This window comes from Adiantum capillus-veneris, chromosome 16, assembly GCF_014529385.1.
Source record: "Adiantum capillus-veneris isolate H3 chromosome 16, ASM1452938v2, whole genome shotgun sequence".
Taxonomy (NCBI): Eukaryota; Viridiplantae; Streptophyta; class Polypodiopsida; order Polypodiales; family Pteridaceae; genus Adiantum; species Adiantum capillus-veneris.
The window spans coordinates 42315377-42335716 of record NC_140946.1 but is presented as its reverse complement, the minus strand read 5'-3'; the positions used below and the strand labels follow the sequence as shown (position 1 = coordinate 42335716).

Sequence of the window (20340 nt, the reverse complement as noted above, 5' to 3'; positions counted from 1 at the left end):
ACAAACCAGCACTCACAAGTAGTACACCTGCTACACACACCAACACTCTCAAGGAGTAAACCTGCTACACATACCTGGCATGCTTCTGCAAGCTTTATTCTATGACAACTTATGGCTTCAGTAGCACCCTGTGAGTGTAAGGCACCCTGTGAGTGTAAGGGTTGTTTGCTAGAAAGACATCCACAACTTGAAAATTTACTCTGCACATCTCTATTAATTCACAAGCATGGTGGACGTGTATGTTGTTGCGGACGCGTACATGTGATGCCAGTTTTCCTCTGCAAAGTTCAACGCAAAAAAGCCCCATTCATATCACCCAAGGCTTCCTCATCAACAGCAACTTCCTACTCGTCAACCTTAATCGAGAAGCGAGCTGCAAGTCCCAAGCGCACTTCTCCCCCACCTCCTAAGAAAAAGTTTTCGGTGAGAGACTATTCACATCTTCTCAAAGAGTTTGAGGACTGATATTCTTTCTTGAGTTAACTCCAAAAGGTAAGCTAACAACCGTGTTTTTAATCATAATCATTTTCATTAGTTTTCAATGTAATGTATAAAGACAGTTTGTTTGACTCTAATATAATAACTTTTGTTTTAAAACAAATAGAATGGTAAGAGGCACACGAACCAGCAGCCATGCCCAAACATCATCAGCAAGGAAAACCACAGTTACATCACCATCAATACAACATGCTCGGAGCAACAAGAGAAAGAGGAAGTTTCACTCTAAAATCAGTAAAACACCACCTCTAGCGCTTCAAACAAAGGCAACATTTCCCAAACCCTCACCTCCAGCATCAACCACTCTAACAAAGTCAATAGATGACAACAACAATGAGCAAACAAAGGAGATAGAAGCTACACAACCAAAAAGGCGTACCACTCTTTCATGGACAGCTCAGGACATGGCCAAAGCTCTCCGTGCTCGTGACCAAGGTCTCTCACTGCACAAATGCTCCATGTTGTATGGGATGAGTAAGTCTGCAATAATCAATTGGGAAGAAGGTCGAACCCAAAAGAAACGAAAAGGCCCTCCCACCATCCTCTCGGAGGAAGAAGAAGCTTTGCTACTAGAGTGGATATTCAAAAAGTCTCATTCAGGTTATGGGGTAGCTGTAGTAGATGTAAAGTTGAAAGTTGCAGAACTTTGTCAAACACGGGAAACACTCTTCACCAACGGCATTCCAGGAAGGAGTTGGTGGGATGGTTTTCAAAGGCGACATCCGGAGCTTGTATTTCGAGTTTGTGAAGGTTTGGATCAATCAAGAGCTACAAGGTTTCGCCCAAATATAGTCAAAAGTCTCTATGATAACTTAGAGAAGCTTTACTCAGAAAGTAGCTATCCACCTACCAACATATGGAATGCTGATGAGACAGGATTCCAAGGATCACGAGATAAGGGAATAAAGATTCTCGCAAGGAAAGGTACGAGGTCAGTGTATGGCCTCACGTGTGACTCAAGGGAGTGGCTCACTGTCTTATGTTGCGTCAATGCAGCCGGACAAGCCATTCCCTCTTTCTACATATTCAAGGGCAGCCGTATGATTGGCAACTACATTGAAGACTGTGAAGAAGGCGCAGCCATGGCAATGCAAAAGAAAGCATGGATGACTGGAGAATTATTTCAAGCTTGGATTGAGCATTTCAAAAAATGCATAGGTCAGGACGTGGGATTGCAGAATCGACATTTGCTCATTTTAGATAGGCATGGTAGTCACGTGTCACTGGCGGTTGTAAGCAAAGCCTATCATGCCGGCATCGACATTCTTACCTTACCAGCCCACACTTCACACAAATTGCAACCATTGGATGTCTCTGTTTTTAAGTCTTTGAAGGTAAATTTCTGGAAACAAAGACAAGCTTGGCAGCATCAGACAGCTTCATCTCAAGCAAGCAAGAGAGAGCTTGCTGCCATTGCATCAAAAGCAATACAACTATCTTTGAATGAGCACAACATCAAGGCAGGCTTCAGGACAACAGGAATCTGGCCTCTAGACAACACAGCCTGCAACGCCATGCATGTGCATTAGTACAGAGAGAGAAATGGCAAACGAGGAGGAAGGAATCGAGGAGGACAATTTGTATCAGGTTCCAAATACGCCAGTAAGGGAAGACATTGAAGAAGAAGCAGTCCATGCTTTGAACATCATGGCGAACCTAGAACACCTTGGCAGTGCTCAAGATGGAGGTGGTCAACATGATTACATTCAAGAAGGGTACATAGTCGACACTAGCCACATTACAACCCCGGAGGATCATTCACATGAGACTTCTCAAACAATTAGCTTCATGGATTTGCTCCGAGAAGAAGATTACAGTTCAGAGCTTCACATGCAAGATGCAACTGCAACAAATGGTAACATACCCAATGCACTACACTATCCAAACCATGTACAAGAAACGACAAGCAATGCGAAAGAGGGAAACCAGTTGCCAACCCATCAAATTAGGAGATACAGCAACGAGAATGGGCATAACAAAGGTAGCCAAAAGGATTCCATAGAGAAAGGACGTATCATTAACCTCTTGCAAGTCCCAATGAGAGAAGCTTCAATTCAAAGAGCACCTCGAGAGGCTTTCGTTGACTACACCAATAGTCTCATACTCACTTCATCGCAGTACATCGACACTATGAAGGCCAAGAATGCACGAAAAGACGAGATAGCAAAAGCAAAGGACCAGAAAAAGGTAGAGAAGGAGCAAAAGCGAAGGCAAACTCTTGCAGATAAGGCAACACGGAAACAACAGAAAGAGGATGCAGCTCAGGCTAAAGAGTCCAAAAAGGCATGGGACGCACAACAAACTCTTTTTGAAAAAAGATTGCGAGCTGTAATTTGGGAGCAAGGGACCACACAAGGTTTACTCCTTCGACCACTACACATATACCAACCCTACCATGCTCTCAGAAGGAGACTACGAATGGAAAACTCAGAAGCGCTCGACAACAAGCACAAAGCTAGTTCAACTAGAAACTTTGCCAAACACTACAAGGAAGATCTAAATAGTTTTTTTGGCGGTTTTACTTTAAGTACTTAAAGTACAACTTACTCTAGCAGGTTTTGTAACTCCTGAAGTTTTGAAGCTGCAACTTACTCTAGCAAGTTTGTCGTTTTCTATCTCTTGAAGGTTTGAAGCTACATGCTACGCTAGCCTTGCCTTTTTGTATCTTCACATACAAGATTTGCAATGTCATCTCCCAATCTACACTCTTTTAAGTGTTGTTCAGAGACAAGACTACAATGTCAACAATGTCATAGTTTTTTTAAATCAGTCAAACAGTTATCTTAAAGTTAATGCAAATAATATCATGCTTTCCATGGGAGTACAATTGCTGAGTGAGTGAGGAATTCTCACTCACTTTGTCGGTGTCATGACCACAGGTGTTACATGGTTAATGAGAATTGCGATAGCTTCTAGAGCACCCTAAACCTGCAAAAAAACGAGGCATGGGGCAGAAAAAACAAATATCAGAATTACTGCATGGTCAAGTACCTAACAAGTGCAAGAAATTGTTGAAGTTGCTGCTACATACCAGTTGATAATCTTGTATACATGGAACAACTAGGATGTGGAGGAAGGGGCTGGAGCATTTGCAGCAGCTCTTGCTTCCTTATGTGGATGCCCCGAGCTTGCTTTTGTGGTTGTATCGAGCAGGTCAGTACAAGGCTTCATCATCAGCAGGAGCTGGTCGTGGCTTCGACAAGGACACGAGCAGAAGTGAAGGGGATTCACACCAAAATGGCTCATAAAGCGCCCACAAACCCTCACAGCTATGCCGCTAAGGAGCTCCTCCTTCCCTGTCCTGGACTTCTTGCTTGCAGCCCCCCTCTTTCAGTGATGCTTCAAATCCGTAATCCCTCTCAATGCGGTGCAATCGAGGATGAAAAGCTCATCTTCATCAAAGAGAACTCTGTGGGGTACGGTGCCGATCCTAGCTATTTTGCTTGTAGCGTCTGCTGCCACAGGAGACTCGAGCTCTGGGAAGGTTGATGCAAATGGACATACAACACTGAACCTCAAATCGATTGGCCTTGTTGAATGCTTGGGGGCATTGGGTGTTTGCGGACGTATGAATGTTCCTGCCAAGCTTCTGCATTGCAAACAGTGCTTAATTGACAAAGCTGATGTTTCATTTCACCAAATAGCAAAAATAGAAGCATGGCCCTCGCAGAATAAATAGCTGCATGTTAAAAGCAACCTCAATGAAGCATGCAAGAGCTTTGAATTCTAAACAAGAAAGTCACACACACAACCAGCAAGTGTAACAACCTTGCACTACTCACCCCTGGGATGCCATCAGCTCATCGGTGGCCAAATAAATTTGAATGCTCTAGAAGACCACCAGAATAGTGGGAATCCGGCAGTGCATCATCGAACTCAGCTGAAATTGTACGAGTCTCAACGGCATCTTCTAAGCATGCAGAAAATGGAGCCTCCATCCTTTTGACTGACGTGCAACATAACAAGGCAGCAGGCTTCAAGACGAGCATTGAGAAGGGGGCGAGATGCGAGCATTGAGAAGGGGGCGAGAGGGAAGTTAGGCTAGAAGATGGCGTCGCACGCAGAAGCTCTGCCCAGCCCCACAGTGACGTCGAGCAGATTGTGACGAGCAATGCCCAGCCGAGCAGGGACGACTGACGAGCACCAACATACCACAACTGAAGCACAAGAGTTAAATCTTGGGTGAATTAAAAGCGGCTTATGGGAAAATTGACGCTCAGTTTTGAGTCCCAAGGTGGTTTCCTCCGATAACTGCCATTTCACTCTCCTGTGCTCAGCAGACACGTACCAAGGGACAGTACAGTTCTCTCACCCACTCCAAATTTTATTACACTAGTTTTAAAAAAATGAGAATTGCAAGGTCTAGCTGGCACTGTTTTGGCACAAATTTACTTCCATATGTAGAGGGTCAAGTGGCCTACTAGCCCATGTATCCAAATGTAGTTTTTGATGATTTTTGGACTAGTTACATGAGCCCTCATCTTGGGCGTCTCTAAATTGGCACCTCTACCCTAGTAAGTAAAGATTCCAAACACTTTTTAGAATCATTGCGATGCGATACATAAAGCATCAACCTATCCTTAGGTCTTAACTCGCTATGCAAGTTGGACTCATTGGGTACGTGAAGCGTCATGCAAGTGCACTTAGACAATGTATCTCAAGGGGTTTGGAAGGCAATAGAGCTAAGGCTTTGTTTTATCACTCAACATTGTTTCTTTGATATAAACACTACTCTTATGTAAGGTGCCCAAAAGGAAGATTGGATGTAGCACTTCACTATATAAATTGCAAGTTTCAAAAAGATTTTGGGTTTACATTATTCCATACTCGACGTGCACGCGCACGTGTGTGTGAGAGAGAGAGAGAGAGAGAGAGAGAGAGATTTATTATCGTCCTCGGAGGTCAAATATGACCCATGGGAGGGCCTCCTCTAACAAAGAGGGTGTCAAATTTACAACAGCCAAGGCAAGTGTGACAAGAAAGAAAAGTGAGGGGGAAGAAAAGTTGTTGGGGGTGTTTACATAAAAAATGCAACACATATCGCTTATGTGATGAAGGTGGCTATGGGAAAAAAAAGGGGGGGGGGGGAGAGTATCCAAGAGAATGCTGTGGGGCTTTTTGTGCCCGAAACTCCTCAATGATGGCTCTACCACCACGATAGACGGCCCATTTACCTGCAGCCCGTGCTTCTCTTACTTTTGCAACTCTTGTTTCTTCATCTTGAGTTGCATGGGCGTTAGAGCTTTACTAATCCAGATAGTTGTACCCTTTAGAAGGTGAGTTTGTTTTAGGAGTGCCGTGCGGTCCTCTTTGGTTTTGAAGACAAGGCTCCCTTGGTTGGTGCGGTGGTCACGGTGTACGCACTCAATGGTCAAGGTATTGAAGGGTTGGATGGCCTCGTTGAGCTTGACTAGTGTGTTAGGAAAGTTGTTGCCCTCTTCCCACCAAGTGGAGGGCAAGCCACCAATGCGAACGGTCAATGCAAGACCTTCGCGATGGCAACACTCCTGCAAGCACTCCTCCACTTTGAAGGAGACATCGGCAACATTCTCTTGAATTTGAGTGGCTAATGAGGCCACATTTTGGGTAAATGTGTGCTCTACCTCCTTGGCCTTGGCTAAAATGCGATTTGTGTCTGCTTGTTTCTGAGATTCGAGAGATTGGAGTCTGGCTTCGAGGGTGGTGAGGTGCATTTTGAGCTCGGCATTCTCTACCTTCAATTCCTTGAGTTCGGCTTGGATGCGGTCCAACGAATCCACCCGAGGGGGACCACAAAGAATCGAGTACGTCTTGGTGTCGGGGGTACTCCTTTGCATTCTGCCATGGAACCTACAACACAGATTTGTTGTATGGGACTGTGTGCGCCCGTCGATTATCCCTTCACTACGCGAGAAACCTCCCTTGTGATGTAAACTTGATTGGCGGGATTTGTCGACTGCAGAGCGAGGAGGAAATAGGGATGTGCCGATTGCAGGGCAAGATCTGTCGACTGCAGAGCGAGGAGGAAATAGGGATGTGCCAATTGCAGAGCGGGATACACAGAGCCAAGTACACAGAGCGGGTTCATAGAGTAGAGCGGGGTTGCAGGGCGATGGGTTGCAAGGCTGCGAGGTTGCCTTGGCGAGGTGGGTGGGCGAAATTATGGAGCAGCCATGCACCCAGCAGTTGCTGCAGGCAAGGTTAGGGTTTGACGAGAGAGAAGGGAAGCTGTAGACAAGGTTAGGGTTCGACGTGCACGAGCAAGAGAGAGAGAGAGAGAGAGAGAGAGAGAGAGAGAGAGAGATGATTATCACTAGCTCTCGGCATAAATTAGAAAGATTTGTGATCTTTAGAAAGTGCTACTAAAGGATGTCATACAATATCCTTTTGAATGTAGTTGTATTTAGTGGATAACCTCTTTATTTGGAGTAGTGCATTTGATATTGGGGTTTTCCGTTATTTGGGGATGCAAGGAAAGACGTCTGACATATCAAAATTCATGTTTTGAGTCTTTCCTTTACTTTAGCTCAAGCTGGACACAAGAGCATTTCATAATCCTGTAAAAGGGGGAGGGAGGGATCCCCCCCGCGCCCCCCCCCCTTCACTTGACACATGGCGCTCTTAGGTGCATCCGGCAAGTCAATGAGAGAGATTTTATATGGGGGACGGAGAGGTGAAACGACAGGCGACCTTCAAAATTTATTTCACCTGCGCAGTTAGCCTTCAAAATTTATTTCACGTGCGCAGTTCTTCAAGCCTCCCGCACGCCAGAGTGAGAACTTACATCTGCAGCCTACATCCCATGAGAGAGAGAGAGAGAGAGAGAGAGATGTGCGCAGTTCTTCAAGCCTTGCGCGCGCCAAAGAGATTAGAACCAACATTTGCAGCCTACATGCCGAGAGAGAGAGAGAGAGAGAGAGAGAGAGAGAGCGCAATTCTTCAAGCCTTGCGCACGCCAGATAGATCAGAACCAACATCTGCAGCCTACATCCCGAGAGAGAGAGAGAGAGAGAGAGAGAGAGAATCAGGACGCTGCAGGACAGAAGAAGAAGAAGAAGAGAATTTTCACGCCGCAGAAAACTATCCCAAGAGAGAGAGAGATAGAGGCAGTTGCTGCAAGCCGAGGGTGCGAGAGAGAGAAAGAGAGCGTGTGCGTAACACATGCGAGATGCGGCTCTTAAGCTCTGATAAGTTGGTATGTGGATGGGCCTGCACATAAGCAGAGCTAGAAGGTGCTAGAAGGGGAGGGGGGGACAAACTGTCTGTTGCATAAGTCCCATGACATATAATACCTGATCGCGGGCCTGTCTAGGCATGGGAAGGAGGATTGCGAGCACGCTGCGGCAATGATGGTAGTGGCGAAAAGTTTGATGGGAAACATGAAATCCATGTGGGGGTGTTAAGCCAGGGTGGTGATGCAGACGATGGCAGTACTGTGTGCAAGCGCAACACGCTTATGAAAGATGTTGGGGAGTGCGATGATGGAGGACACAAAGATGCAAGCCGCAACGATGTCGACGTTGGTGAAGTAGTCGTAGAAAACGTAGAGCATGACATAGGATAGTAGTATGCCTTGGGCATCACCAAGTACCATGGCTGTGGATTCAAGGAGCACAACTCGCACGTTGTACTCTCGAGTTCAAAGGGAAGTCTATCAAGGCCTGCAAGAAGGGCCGAGCTAGCTGTTGCGCACGTGCAACCGGGCCTGCTATTGCGCGTCTGCAAGAATGGCAATGCTGCAAGAGGTCGTATCAATGCAACGCGACCGCTTTTGTTGTCAATGTGATCAACGTTGCGATGCAACGCGGTCGCACCAGATGATGTAACACGGCCGTAGCAGGTGAAGCAACGCGGTAGCATCAATCGCTCTCTCTCTCTCTCTCTCTCTCTCTCTCTCTCTCTCTCCGAGTCGTGACTGCAGGTTGCGAGAGAGAAAGAGCGAGCAAACACGGGGATCAACCTATATAGCCAGAGGTCGCAGTAGCCTCTCTCTCTCTCTCTCTCTCTCTCTCTCTCTCTCCACTATCTCTTGATGCTCTGCTTTCCCAATCAGTGTTGACTGCTCTTGCTCCTTTGGAGGTTCTGGCATGTTGCAACAGATGAAGAACGAGCGATGAGTCCCCACGTCGAGTACTCGATTTTTTTTCTGTTGAATGCATTTGAAAACAAATTTAGAGGCAAATTTGAAGGTTGGCTACAGTAAAACATTTTATATTAGTTTTCCCATCTTCAAATTTAAAATTTAGAGGTAACTCATGCAGGTGGGATTACACTAAACCTAGGTTTTTTTTGAGCCCCTCATGTCTCTTGATTCTCCTCTTACCTTTGAGGCAGGGAGCGAGCTGAGTCGCCCACCAGTGCTCGAAAAATTTTAGAGATGAATTGGAAAAATTTGAAGGTTTTTATGCTACACATAGTAACATTTTTTTATATTTCATTGTAAATTTCCCAGCGACACTCTAAGCATCCAAGGGGATCAACGGTGCCGTGGGTGTCGAGGGCGTGCACGTTCAACACCCATGCCTCATTATCATGTTGTCCAACTTCAATTGCATAGGGGCCAAGAAGCCGTGTATTTGTCATGCGAGTTTTCGATCCAAGGTTTTCTCACCTTCAAACTTAAAATTTAGAGGTAAATCTCATGTAAGCGGTAAATTGGTTAAATTTGAAGGTTTTTATGTTACATAAAGTAAGATTTTTTTATATATCTATACAATTATACTGGGGGAAGGGATTCCGGCCCCCTCCCCCGAACATGTGTCTGAAGGAGATTCATCCCGCTGGTGTGCACTGAGCAAAACGGAGAGTGCAAGCATGAGAGAATCTACAAAGAGCACGTGCAATAAGAGAGAGAGAGAGAGAGAGAGAGAGAGAGAGAGAGAGAGAGAGAGAGAGAGAGAAGAAGCCAGGACTACTATGCACAGCTCTCAGCCTCTCTCTCTCTCTCTCTCTCTCTCTCTCTCTCTCTCTCTCTCTGTGTCGCGTCATACAGTCTCCCGAGTCTCTCTCCGGCGTCAGACCTGTCTCCGGCGTCCTATCTGGAGTCCTTGGTTTCATGAAAAAATACGTCTCAACTTAATATTGTGCTGTTTTCAATTTCCTGGAGTCCTTGGTTTCGTAAAAAATGCGTCTCAGCTTAATACCACGCTGGTTTCAATTTCAGTTTCATGACGTGCGAGAGAGAGAGAGAGAGAGAGAGAGAGAGAGAGAGAGAGAGAGAGAGAGAGAGAGAGAGAGAGAGAGACGCTCAGACTCAGCTTTATATCGTGCGTGCGTGCAGCTTCAGAGCAAGGATAAATTCCACCCCGAAATAGAGAAAAACAGTGCAAAAATCCAAAAAAAATAACGTAATTTTATAAAATTTTATCTTGAAAATTCAAGGGAAAATATTTTGTATAATACCTTGCCAGTTTCAATTTCAATTTCATGACGAGAGAGAGAGAGGTTTAGGGCTTGGAGTCGGATAGCGTTCGGGAAAAATGCCTCAGCTTTATATCGTGCCAATTTCGCTGCTTCAGAGCAAGGAATTCAAGCTCCTCTACACCTTCGCGTCCTGCTCCCCCAATATATTTGTGCCAGCTAGATTGGGCAAGACGAGCCGACGGAGGGAAGGAGGGATAGGGTCAGATCGAAGTTGCTAAGAAGTTGGGACGGTCTCGAGTGATGCACGCACAACACATTGTCATGGTATATTAACGTCTTCATTGGGGGGGGAGAGAGAGAGAGAGAGAGAGAGAGAGAGAGAGAGAGAGAGAGAGAGAGAGAGAGAGATTATCATCAACATCATCAATAAGGGGCCTCTCGCTCTCTCTTTTGGAACACTGTCGGAGGAAATTTAAATAAATTACGTTTATTTTTCGGGGTTTTGCACTATTTTTATCTTTTTTGGGACAAGGTTTCACCTTTTTCCTTGCCCTCAACCGACATTTTTTAAATTGAGAATGGCACGATATTAAGTTGAGACACAGTTTTTGCGAACACTGTCTCAGCTACGGTGAGCTACCTGAAGTTGTTGAACAATGCTGCCGCACACTTTGAAGCAGCCGCGCATGCTTGCATGCACACATATACATGCAAGAACCAAGCTGGCAATCAACTACCTGTCAGCTTCATCTATTTTGTTCTCACTAAACGCCGAGCGGCGACAAATCCACTCACAAATCTAGGGAAGACGAATGCAAGATCGCTTCAATTTTGAAGTTGATTGACGTGGTCGGGTGTGATTGAGAGAGAGAGAGAGAGAGAGAGAGAGAGAGAGAGAGAGAGAGAAATTTTCTTGATCTTTTTTTGAAATTTGTCAAGAGTGAAAAACTTGAGAGTAATTAGAGTGGTCATACCGTCGTCGAAGACGACGCCGTTTTACTAGTAGCGTTAATAGGACCAAAATTTGAAGAATTAAAGAGCCTAATACCACTTATATTATTAAGGGAAATAATTTAAGGGACTCGGCTCTAAGAGCAAGCTATATAACCTTGCTTTGGCTCAATAAACCTTTATATATTTGGTAGGTAACCCTTTATATATTGGTAGGTCTCGTGATTTTATCACTTGTTCCATCTGAGTTGTAGATGTCTTGGAATGTAAAAGGAAAGCCAGTTTGATATTTTATTACGACCCGAATGCAAGAATGCATGTAAAAATCGTGGTGTTCGAACGTGCATTAGGCGCACTTGTTCCATCTGAGTTGTAGATGTCTTGGAATGTAAAAGGAAAGCCAGTTTGATATTTTATTACGACCCGAATGCAAGAATGCATGTAAAAATCGTGGTGTTCGAACATGCATTAGGCGCCTCTCTCTCTCTCTCTCTCTCTCTCTCTCTCAAGTGTGGTAGATTGGTTATGCCATTTCCCTCTTGAATAAAAGGTCTTGAGTTCAACACTCCTCATCAGATAGATCTTAAAATCTCTTAAGATAGTTTCTTACGACGTTAAAATTCTCTTATTGCATAACAGGTCTCGAGTTCAACTCTCCTCGTCGGATAGATCTTTTAGGTCTCTTAAGATAGTTTCTATAAGGGAAGTATGTGCCACTTTCTCCAACTTGCCAGCCCCGTTTTCATGTGATTACTTACGTCCCTTGTATTCGGCACTTTCTTATGATATTGATCATTCATTCACGTCCCTCACTCTCGTGTCCCTCTTGCGTTCAGTTTTCAAGTTGCGTTCTTGTATGTGCGTTTGCTTGCCTGCAGGTCCCGTTTGCATCGCAGGTGAGCCGGCGCGGCCCCTTTTTCGCGACGCCCCGAACGAGGGCATCACACTTGGTATCAGAGCTTCGGCTCGAGTCCCCGCCGACCCGACGTCGGCTCGTGGCCCGTGGTTGTCACCACGTTTTCGGCCTGTCTGCCTCGTTTTTCTACGTTTCCTCCGCGTTCTTGGCCCGTGTTGCCACGTTTTGCCCCGTTTCACCACGTCCCTCGCGTGATTGCCCCGTTTTGCCCCGTTCCTTGCGTTTTCTCCACGTTCCCCACAATTTTCACCGTTTTGCCTTGTTTGACCCGCGTTTCGCCTCGTTTTCACTGCGTTCTCCGCATTCTTGGCCCGTTTTGACGCGTTTCTCCACGTTCCCCATCGTTTTTCAACGTTTTACCTCGTTTTGCTCCGTCTTACACCGTTTGGGACCGGTTTTCATCGTTTTTGAGCCGTTTTTCACGGTTTTCGTCGTTGTGGACCCCGTTTCGCACTGTTTCATAGTTTTTCAACGTTTTCAAGCCGTTTTCTCGTAGTTTTTCAGTTTTCGACATTTTTGAGTTTTCTTTTCAGCTTCGGCCACAAAATACAGAAATGGCTGGAGATCAAGAATATGATGACGGATACAGAACCGAGCCTGATCTGAATAAGAAGGATAAGAAGAAGAAGGAAACGAAGACACGACAAGATGCCCAAGACACAATAGAAAGGAGACTGGAGGTCCGCATCATGGCCTCCGTGGAACAACAGATCAACTTGATGTCGGCTAACCTGGGCGACGTGATTCAAACACAGCTGGGCCAGCGATACGAAGACCGACCAGGCACCAGTAATGTGAACACGCGGCGTAACACACAAAGACGACCGTGACCCGAAGACGAATATTATCAGGATGATCAAAGTGAAAGACGCTACTACAGCCCTGACAGACATCTAGAAGACAAAAACAGACTGGGAAAATTCAAACCCAGTCCCCCCAGGGAAATACAAAGGCAACCGCACCTCACTGGAACTCAACAAGTGGTTCAGCGAGGTAGAAAACTACATGCAGTGGAACAACATAGGCAGACGCAAATATGTGCAAGTGGCCAAAACCTTTCTAACCGACGACGCCTATGTATGGTTCCTCACTGAACAACAATCAGAGCGTTGGGAGGACTGAGAGGACCTACAAAGAGACATGCTCAGCTACTTTGTCCCAGAGAACGAGGGCAACAAAATCAGAGATTCGTGGCGCGATCTACGCCAGGACGGCCACATATCAGAATACATTGTCAAATACCATCGACTCATGCTCCAACTCCTATTGATGCACACAGCAGACAGGCTACATGGGTTCCTGTACGGCCTTAAGCCCTGGGCCCGTCGAGAGGTAGAAAAACAGAATCCCAACACCTGGGAAGTGGCCGCCAATATGGCAAAAAAGCTACGCGACACAAACCCCACACCAGGTTTGCCTCCAAATAACCCTCGCCCCAACAATTTTGCCCCCAACAACTGGCCTAACCCACCCACCGGGCAAGGCCGCGGATTTGTACACAATAACAGAAGCAACCCGCCCACCACCACCCAATTTCAACCCGGGATTAGGCCGCGGAAATGGCGCCTTAATCCCACGCAGCGTCTTTGCGAGCAATTCTTACAACCCCACACCCAACAGTTTTGCCTCCAATACTTACAACGGCAACAATAACAACCCGCACCCTGATCGCGTCTGATGCAGCGACTGCAGGATTGCTCATGGACCCAACTACGCATGTGTCCGCAAGAGAAATCAGGCATCAGCCTCATCTAGCAGGGCCAACACCATCGTAATAGAAGAACCACCCTCCCCCCCCCCAAAGAAGAATCGAAGAAGTGGATAACCCTGCTGCTGACCAACAACTTCGGTTTGGAGCAGTTTCCCTCCACCCGCAATGCATGGCAGCGGCGATAACGGACATTCAGAACTTATATGTCCAGGCAACAATCGGACCCCAGTAACAATGGATCATGGTAGACTCAGGCGCTACACACAACTTTCTATCCCCGCAGTGCGCCGCTCGCCTGGGCCTACGCCTCACCACCGTGAATGAAACTACAGTCAAGTTCGCCCACGGAAAGGATAGCAATGTAAAGGCAGCCCGTCAAGTCAGGATCGAGATGGGTGAATTCACATGTCGCCTTGACTTCATAGTGGCCCCAATGGACGACTTTGAGGCAATCATTGGTCTCTCCTTCAACGACAAGTACCTCATTGCACTCCTATGCATGAAGGTGGACCAATTACTCCTGAATAATCAAGGCAAAGCAGTGACCGTCCAAGGCGCCAGACTCACAACGCAGCAAGCTTTCACCCGCCAGGCGCATCTTCAAACCATCCCCCTCCCATCAACCGCCAAGACCCTGCTCAATTGGCAGCGATGAAAGGCAAACAAAAGGTCCCAGAGACATCTTCCCCCAGACTCAACCTAATGAGTGCAAAGCAAGCAGAGCGGGCCCTCAAGAAAGGAGCTCAGGTTCACCTCTGCATCATGCAAGCAAAGGAACAGCCCACAGCAAGAATCAACTCCATCACCATCGAGCAGGCCAAAGTGGGTGACCCCTCCCTTACCCCCATCCTCCAGAAGTACAAGGATGTCATGCCTCCAGAACTTCCCCCCGACCCACCCCCTCCACGTCAAATTCAACATGAAATTGACCTCCTCCCAGGAAGCACACCTCCAGCAAAGGCCCCCTACTGCATGAACGACACCGAGCTCAAAGAGCTCAAGAAGCAACTCCAAGAATTAGAGGATCAAGGTTTCATTCGGCCCAGCAGCTCTCCTTTTGGGGCCCCAGTCCTCTTTGTCAAGAAGAAAGACGGTTCGATGCGACTATGCGTGGATTATCGGGCCCTCAACAAAATAACTATCAAGAACAGGTACCCAGTTCCCCTCATGGAAGATCTTCTGGACAGACTACAGGGTGCCCAATACTTCACGCGCATCGACCTCCGCTCAGGCTATCACCAAGTCCGAATCGCCTCTAAAGACATCCCGAAGACTGCCTTCCGCACACGCTACGGCTCCTGGGAATGGATGGTCCTGGGGTTCGGTCTCACTGGCGGTCCGGGCACTTTCTGCAGAATCATCCATGACAGTTTCCGCGACATGATTGACGACTACTTAATCACTTACATCGATGATTTGCTCATTTACAACAAAACCTTAGAAGAGCACCAGAAGCATGTCGCCGCAGTACTCCAGCGCCTCCGGGAACACCAACTTTATGCCAAGCTGGAGAAGTGTGAGTTCGCTGTCCAGAAAATCGAGTTCCTTGGCTTCATCGTCACGTCAGAAGGGATTATGGTGGACCCCAAGAAAGTCAACGCTGTCATCAAGTGGGCTCCACCGACATCCATCAAAGAAGTCCGAGAGTTTGTGGGTTTCTGTCAGTACACCCGCCGCTTCATCCGCGACTTCAGCAAGATTGCGGCCCCACTTACAGAGATAACCAAAGGCCACAAACCCTTTCAGTGGACCTCCAGAGAAGAAGAAGCCTTTGAAAACCTGAAGATAGCCATGTGTAGTACCCCCGTCCTCCGACTACCTGACTTCACCAAACCCTTTGAAGTTCACACTGATGCCTCCGATGGCGCCATTGGTGGGGTCCTCATGCAAGAGAGTCAACCCATCGCCTATGAATCCCACAAATTCACCGATGTAGAGACAAGATGGACCACCCATGAGAAGGAAATGCTCGCTGTCGTCCACTACCTCCGAAAGTGGCGACACTATGTCCAAGACAAGCACACAAAGGTCTAATCAGATAATATATCCCTCAAGTACTTCCAGACACAACCAAAACTCACACCCAAGCAAGCCAGGTGGCAAGATACACTGGTAGAGTACGACATCGACATCATTCACAAACCAGGAACCACAAATGTCATGCCAGATGCCCTCAGTCGAATGCCCACCCTCACAACCATCTCCACAGCAACCAGCACCCTACGCCAACGCATCCTCGACGCTCAAAAAGCTGATCCTGCTGTCCTCCGCATGCTCAACGACCACATCTCTGGGAAAGCGGCAGTGGGTCTCTTTGAAGTCAAAGATAACCTCTTCTACACGCATGGAAAAATCTACATCCCTAATGATCCAGAGCTAAAGAAAGACCTCATGTGGGAGGCTCATGACTACAAGCTAACTGGACATGGTGGCCAGAAGAGATCTTATGACAAACTCCATCAACACTACATGTGGCCAAAAATGAAGGACGACGTAATCGACTACGTGCGCACCTGCCCAACCTGTCAACTGGTCAAAGCTCAAAGAGTCAAGCCTGCTGGCCTCCTCCACCCCATGCCAACACCCTCCCGGCCTTGGGACATGGTAAGTATGGACTTCATCGTCGACCTCCCCCCCTCCCACGGCCACACTACCATCATGGTGGTCGTCGACTACTTCACCAAGCAAGCCCACTTCATACCTGCAAAGCCTCCCGTCACCGCCTACCAAGTCGCCAAACACTTCTTCGCCAAAGTCTTCAAATACCACGGCCTCCCCTTAGCCATAGTTTCTGATCGCGACACCCGCTTCCTCAGCGACCTCTGGCGCGAGCTCTTCAAGCTGCTAGGCACCCAGCTCCGCTTCTCCTCCGCCTACCACCCAGAAACCGATGGTCAAACTGAAAGAGTCAACCAAGGCATTGAAGACTACATCCGCAGCTACGTCAAGGCAGATCAGAAGGACTGGTCCGAATACATGGACGTCCTGGAATTCCACTACAACAACTCCATCCATAGCAGCACTGGCTACACCCCCTTCGAGCTCTCCACAGGTAAAGAAGTCATCACACCTCTTGCACTGGCAACCGGCGATGTGCATGCCCAGGATCTGGAATGTGAAGAGTTTCTTCAACAATGGCAAACCCGCATGCAAAGGGCAAAGAAGAGTCTCGAGCAAAGCAAGGTACGCATCGCCAAATACGCCAACCAAAAGCGAAGGCCTGCCGAACTCTTCCAAGAAGGTGACTTAGTCCTCGTCAGCTCCCAAAATATCACCCTCCCTCAAGGTCTCTCCCCGAAGTTCAACCACCGCTACTATGGGCAATACAAAGTGCTCAAGTCCTACAATGACATCACCTACAAGCTGGATCTCCCATCACACATCAACATCCACAACGCCTTCCATGTAAGTCTACTCAAAAGGTTTGTGCCGGATAACACCTATGGTAGAAGCCTCCCCGAATATGTAAAGGATGGCCCGCCACATGAACTGGAGGCCATCCTAAAGTCGCGCTTTGGGCGCCGGGGACAACTATTCTATGTCAAATGGCGAAATTGCCCTATGACGGAATGCACTTGGGTACTTGAAGAAATCATGCTTCGACTTGGAAGACCCCTTGTGCTGCGCTTCTACAACATGCCGACTGAAGAGGAGGACAACCCACTAAACGACACCCACATAGAGTAGTCCTCCATCCCACTTGTAACTAGCATAACCCTAAGTAGCTAGACATTTTTGGGCAACATCTAACTCCCCCCCTTGTAAATATCCGCCCCAAAACCTCGGCATCAACTTTTGTATCGGCACCTCTCAAAACCCCGGCTTGACGTGGGCGTCAAGCTCTCTCAACCCGGGGGTGTATATAAGGGAAGTATGTGCCACTTCCCCCAACTTGTCAGCCCCGTTTTCATGTGATTACTTGCGTCCCTTGTATTCGGCACTTTCTTATGATATTGATCATTCGTTCGCGTCCCTCACTCTCGTGTCCCTCTTGCATTCAATTTTCAAGTTGCGTTCTTGTATGTGCGTTTGCTTGCCTGCAGGTCCCGTTTGCATCGCAGGTGAGCTGGCGCGGCCCCTTTTCCGTGACGCCCCGAACGAGGGCGTCACTGTTTCCTACGACGTTAAAATTCTCTTCTTGCATAACAGGTCTTGAGTTCAACTCTCCACGACGTTAAAATTCTCTTCTTCTTCCTCTCTCTCTCTCTCTCTCTCTCTCTCTCGTCCCCAGTGTCGTCCTCGTACTGCTCTAAATGCCTGCGATAGAACTCTGGGTGCGCGATGGTACAGAAGAAGCTCCACAAGGGAAAGCTCAAGTCACAACAGGTACAATTGCACTTGGTCGCAAAGTGCACCATTGTGTTTGTGGGGTATTCTGAGATGCATCTTGTTATATGAAGGCTAATGCATTGCTGGAGCTGATGACTAGCTGCATGGTGTTACTCTGTATAATAAGAAAATGGATTTTTGTTGATAAAGTTTATCACCTTTTAAGTGTTTCAGATGATGCAAGGTAGGTGATGTATTGTCTGCAAATCACCAAGTGGATTCTCTTTCATGACGTTAGAAATCAAGCTATATTTTTGGTAGTGAATCATTGCTTGTTGGACCATTATGATAGATTCTAGCCGCTTTTTCGCTTGTGATCATGGAGATTTTGTCAGAATATTGTCAGGTAACGCTCTCTTGTGCAGGCTTGTTTCAAGCCAAAGGATGGAAAAGAACTCAGCGGTCAGTTGGAAGCTTTTGGATTGAGGATAGTTCAAATAACAGCTGATGGTAACTGCTTGTTCAGGTGGATTTCTTGTTGGTTTGTTGTCTTTGACACACCACTCACATGACCCAGTCTGATTGAAATTGCTATTTTGCATGTCAGAGCTGTTGCAGATCAACTAGAAGGGAATGAAGAAGAGCACTCAAAATATCGTAAAATGGTTGTTGATTATATAGAGGTATTGTAGTTCTTTACAGGCTTGAGAGAGAGAGAGGGGGGGGGGGGGACGATGGAACATAGTATTGGCCCATTTTTCCTCGTACTCATAGCTTAGCTTGGCGCTGAGTCCTGATGGGTTGAGGCAAGTTGAGGCGCGATAATGGGAGTGCTCCCCCTCGAGATGTATAGGAGGAACTTGGTGTGCCCGCCTCACATTGGGGCACTACTACTGCCGTCGATAACTACCTTCTTGGTTTGATTCGAGTTTTATCTTGATTGTCATCTCTTTCTTCGTTACTTGTTTGTTCTTGTTTGCGGTTTTCTTCTTGTTTTTGGTGTGAACGTATGTTGATTGGGTGGATGTGTGAGTGTGTGGGTACATTGGTGCGGAACTCCGCCGGGCTGTGTCGACTCTTTCTCTCTCTCTACATTAAAATTCAGTGATTATGAAGTTTCTATTCGTCTGTTGCTATTGATTTCTCGCTCGGAGTGTCCAAGCCGGTAGAGTGTCTACTGAAGAAAGTTTCTGTTTTATGGCTGTTTTGCATGCGTAATGGAGGGCGATTACAATTTTTTTAAGGGGGGGAATGCCACAAAGTGATGTCGTGGCGTGCCCAACTGGAAAGAAATGGCAGAGAGGACAAGAGAAATAGAACCCGAAGAATAGAGAAAGTCTGAACCTAGAAAGAATGGCCGAGGGGCCTAAAACTGAAGAGAATAATGGATTTTTGAACCCTAGTTTCCACCAAACTTATGGAGCACCAGTCGAGGAGCCTAAAATTCTAAAACTCAAAGGTGTGAGGGCTGACTGTCAATTTTTGTAAAACGCGCTCAATGATGATGTTGCAAAACTGTACGAAAGTTGATGTGGCCGAACTATACGGAAGTTCCATGTTTTGGCTGGCTGTGCCACGTGGCAGGTTGTACGGATTTCCATATGTGTTGGTTGTTTTGGACAGTTTTTACGACAGCTTTTGAGAGCAAAAGTTTTTGGGGTTTAGTGCTTTTGGGGCTCTGCTTTTAGGCAACCCTTGTATTGTTTATAAGGACCTTTGGGCCGGGCCTCTAACTGTGTAGAGCATGTGGACGCAGAGTCTGAGAGCAGAGGACCCTCAAGACTTGTATTGTTGTAACTCAAGAATAAAGAAATACTGGAAGGGGCGCCAGTCTTTGGGGCTAGTGCGTATGGGCGCAGAACTCCGGTGTGCTCTCTCTCTCTCTCTCTCTCTCTCTCTCTCTCTCTCTCTTTCCCGTCAAGTTCAATAATTTTGCAGTTTCTGTTCGTGTGTTGCTATTGATTTCTTGCTTGGAGTGTCGAAGCATGTAACACCGATAATAGGAACACAATTGCAAAAAGCTATGTACATCATGTACCGTAGAGACTATATGGCCGAGATAGTGTCTCCGTGAGAAAGAACTCACTTTTCTTACATGCAACTCACGCTTTGATGTTCTTGAAACACTATATCCAAGTGCTTTTCATGTTCCTCCTCTATCTTCAGAAAGACGAGTATGTCATCAAAGAATACTCCTGTAAAAGCTCGATGCGGGCTGAAAATCCGATCCATCATTCGATTGAATAAGGCAGGAGCATTGGCGAAGCCAAAAGGCATTTGGCATTTTTAGCCAAGTGACTGAAATATATTCAGCCTCAGTACTAGAGAGTGCAACTATCCTTTGAAGAAAAATAAGCAATTGGCCAAATGGTATCCCAAAAACATTGACTGTAGGTAGCCAAAGTGTCATCTTCCTGCGTCTTCAAATGGTTCCATGCTGTGATGACATGCTGCCCAGACTGTCGTGTCAACCATACTGAAGAAAACAATTTTTGAATTTCACCCACTTGTCGAGGCCTTGCTATAAAAAAAGCAGGGTAGACCACCATGTTTGACCATTTCCCTTCAGAAAAGATGCTGCCTTTTGTGCTTTAGAGTCTTCTGAAAAGTTGCCTCCATAACAAGTGGTGTCAAATTGGTGTATGAAAGAAAG

The 20340-nt window shown here is 46.8% G+C and overlaps 2 protein-coding genes and 1 pseudogene across 15 annotated transcripts in view; 2 read left to right on the top strand and 1 right to left on the bottom strand.

The window, feature by feature from the left end:
• Window positions 1-605: 605 nt before the first annotated feature.
• Window positions 606-2957, top strand: LOC147438912 (uncharacterized; annotated as a pseudogene).
• Window positions 2958-3743: 786 nt separating this feature from the next.
• On the bottom strand, window positions 3744-4515 carry LOC147438911 (uncharacterized). Its single transcript, XM_086484215.1, has 2 exons — window positions 4281-4515; window positions 3744-4087 (listed from the first exon to the last, which is right to left on the bottom strand). The coding sequence occupies exons 1-2, from the start codon at window positions 4292-4294 to the stop codon at window positions 3829-3831; spliced, it is 273 nt and encodes a 90-aa protein (XP_086340341.1). The 5' UTR covers window positions 4295-4515; the 3' UTR covers window positions 3744-3828.
• Window positions 4516-17516: 13001 nt separating this feature from the next.
• Window positions 17517-20340, top strand: part of LOC147438910 (SEC-C motif-containing protein / OTU-like cysteine protease family protein) — a 46957-nt gene continuing 44133 nt past the window's right edge. For 2 of the 14 annotated variants that reach the window (XM_086484864.1, XM_086484863.1), the window contains exons 1-4: window positions 17600-17744; window positions 17922-18004; window positions 18113-18213; window positions 18295-18370. In XM_086484864.1, the coding sequence (XP_086340990.1) occupies window positions 17939-18004; window positions 18113-18213; window positions 18295-18370 (243 nt within the window). In that variant the 5' untranslated portion in view covers window positions 17600-17744; window positions 17922-17938. Of the gene's footprint in view, window positions 17745-17921; window positions 18005-18112; window positions 18214-18294; window positions 18371-20340 lie in introns of all 14 variants that reach the window. The other 12 variants (XM_086484871.1, XM_086484870.1, XR_015184532.1 and 9 more) reach the window with 11 other exon arrangements.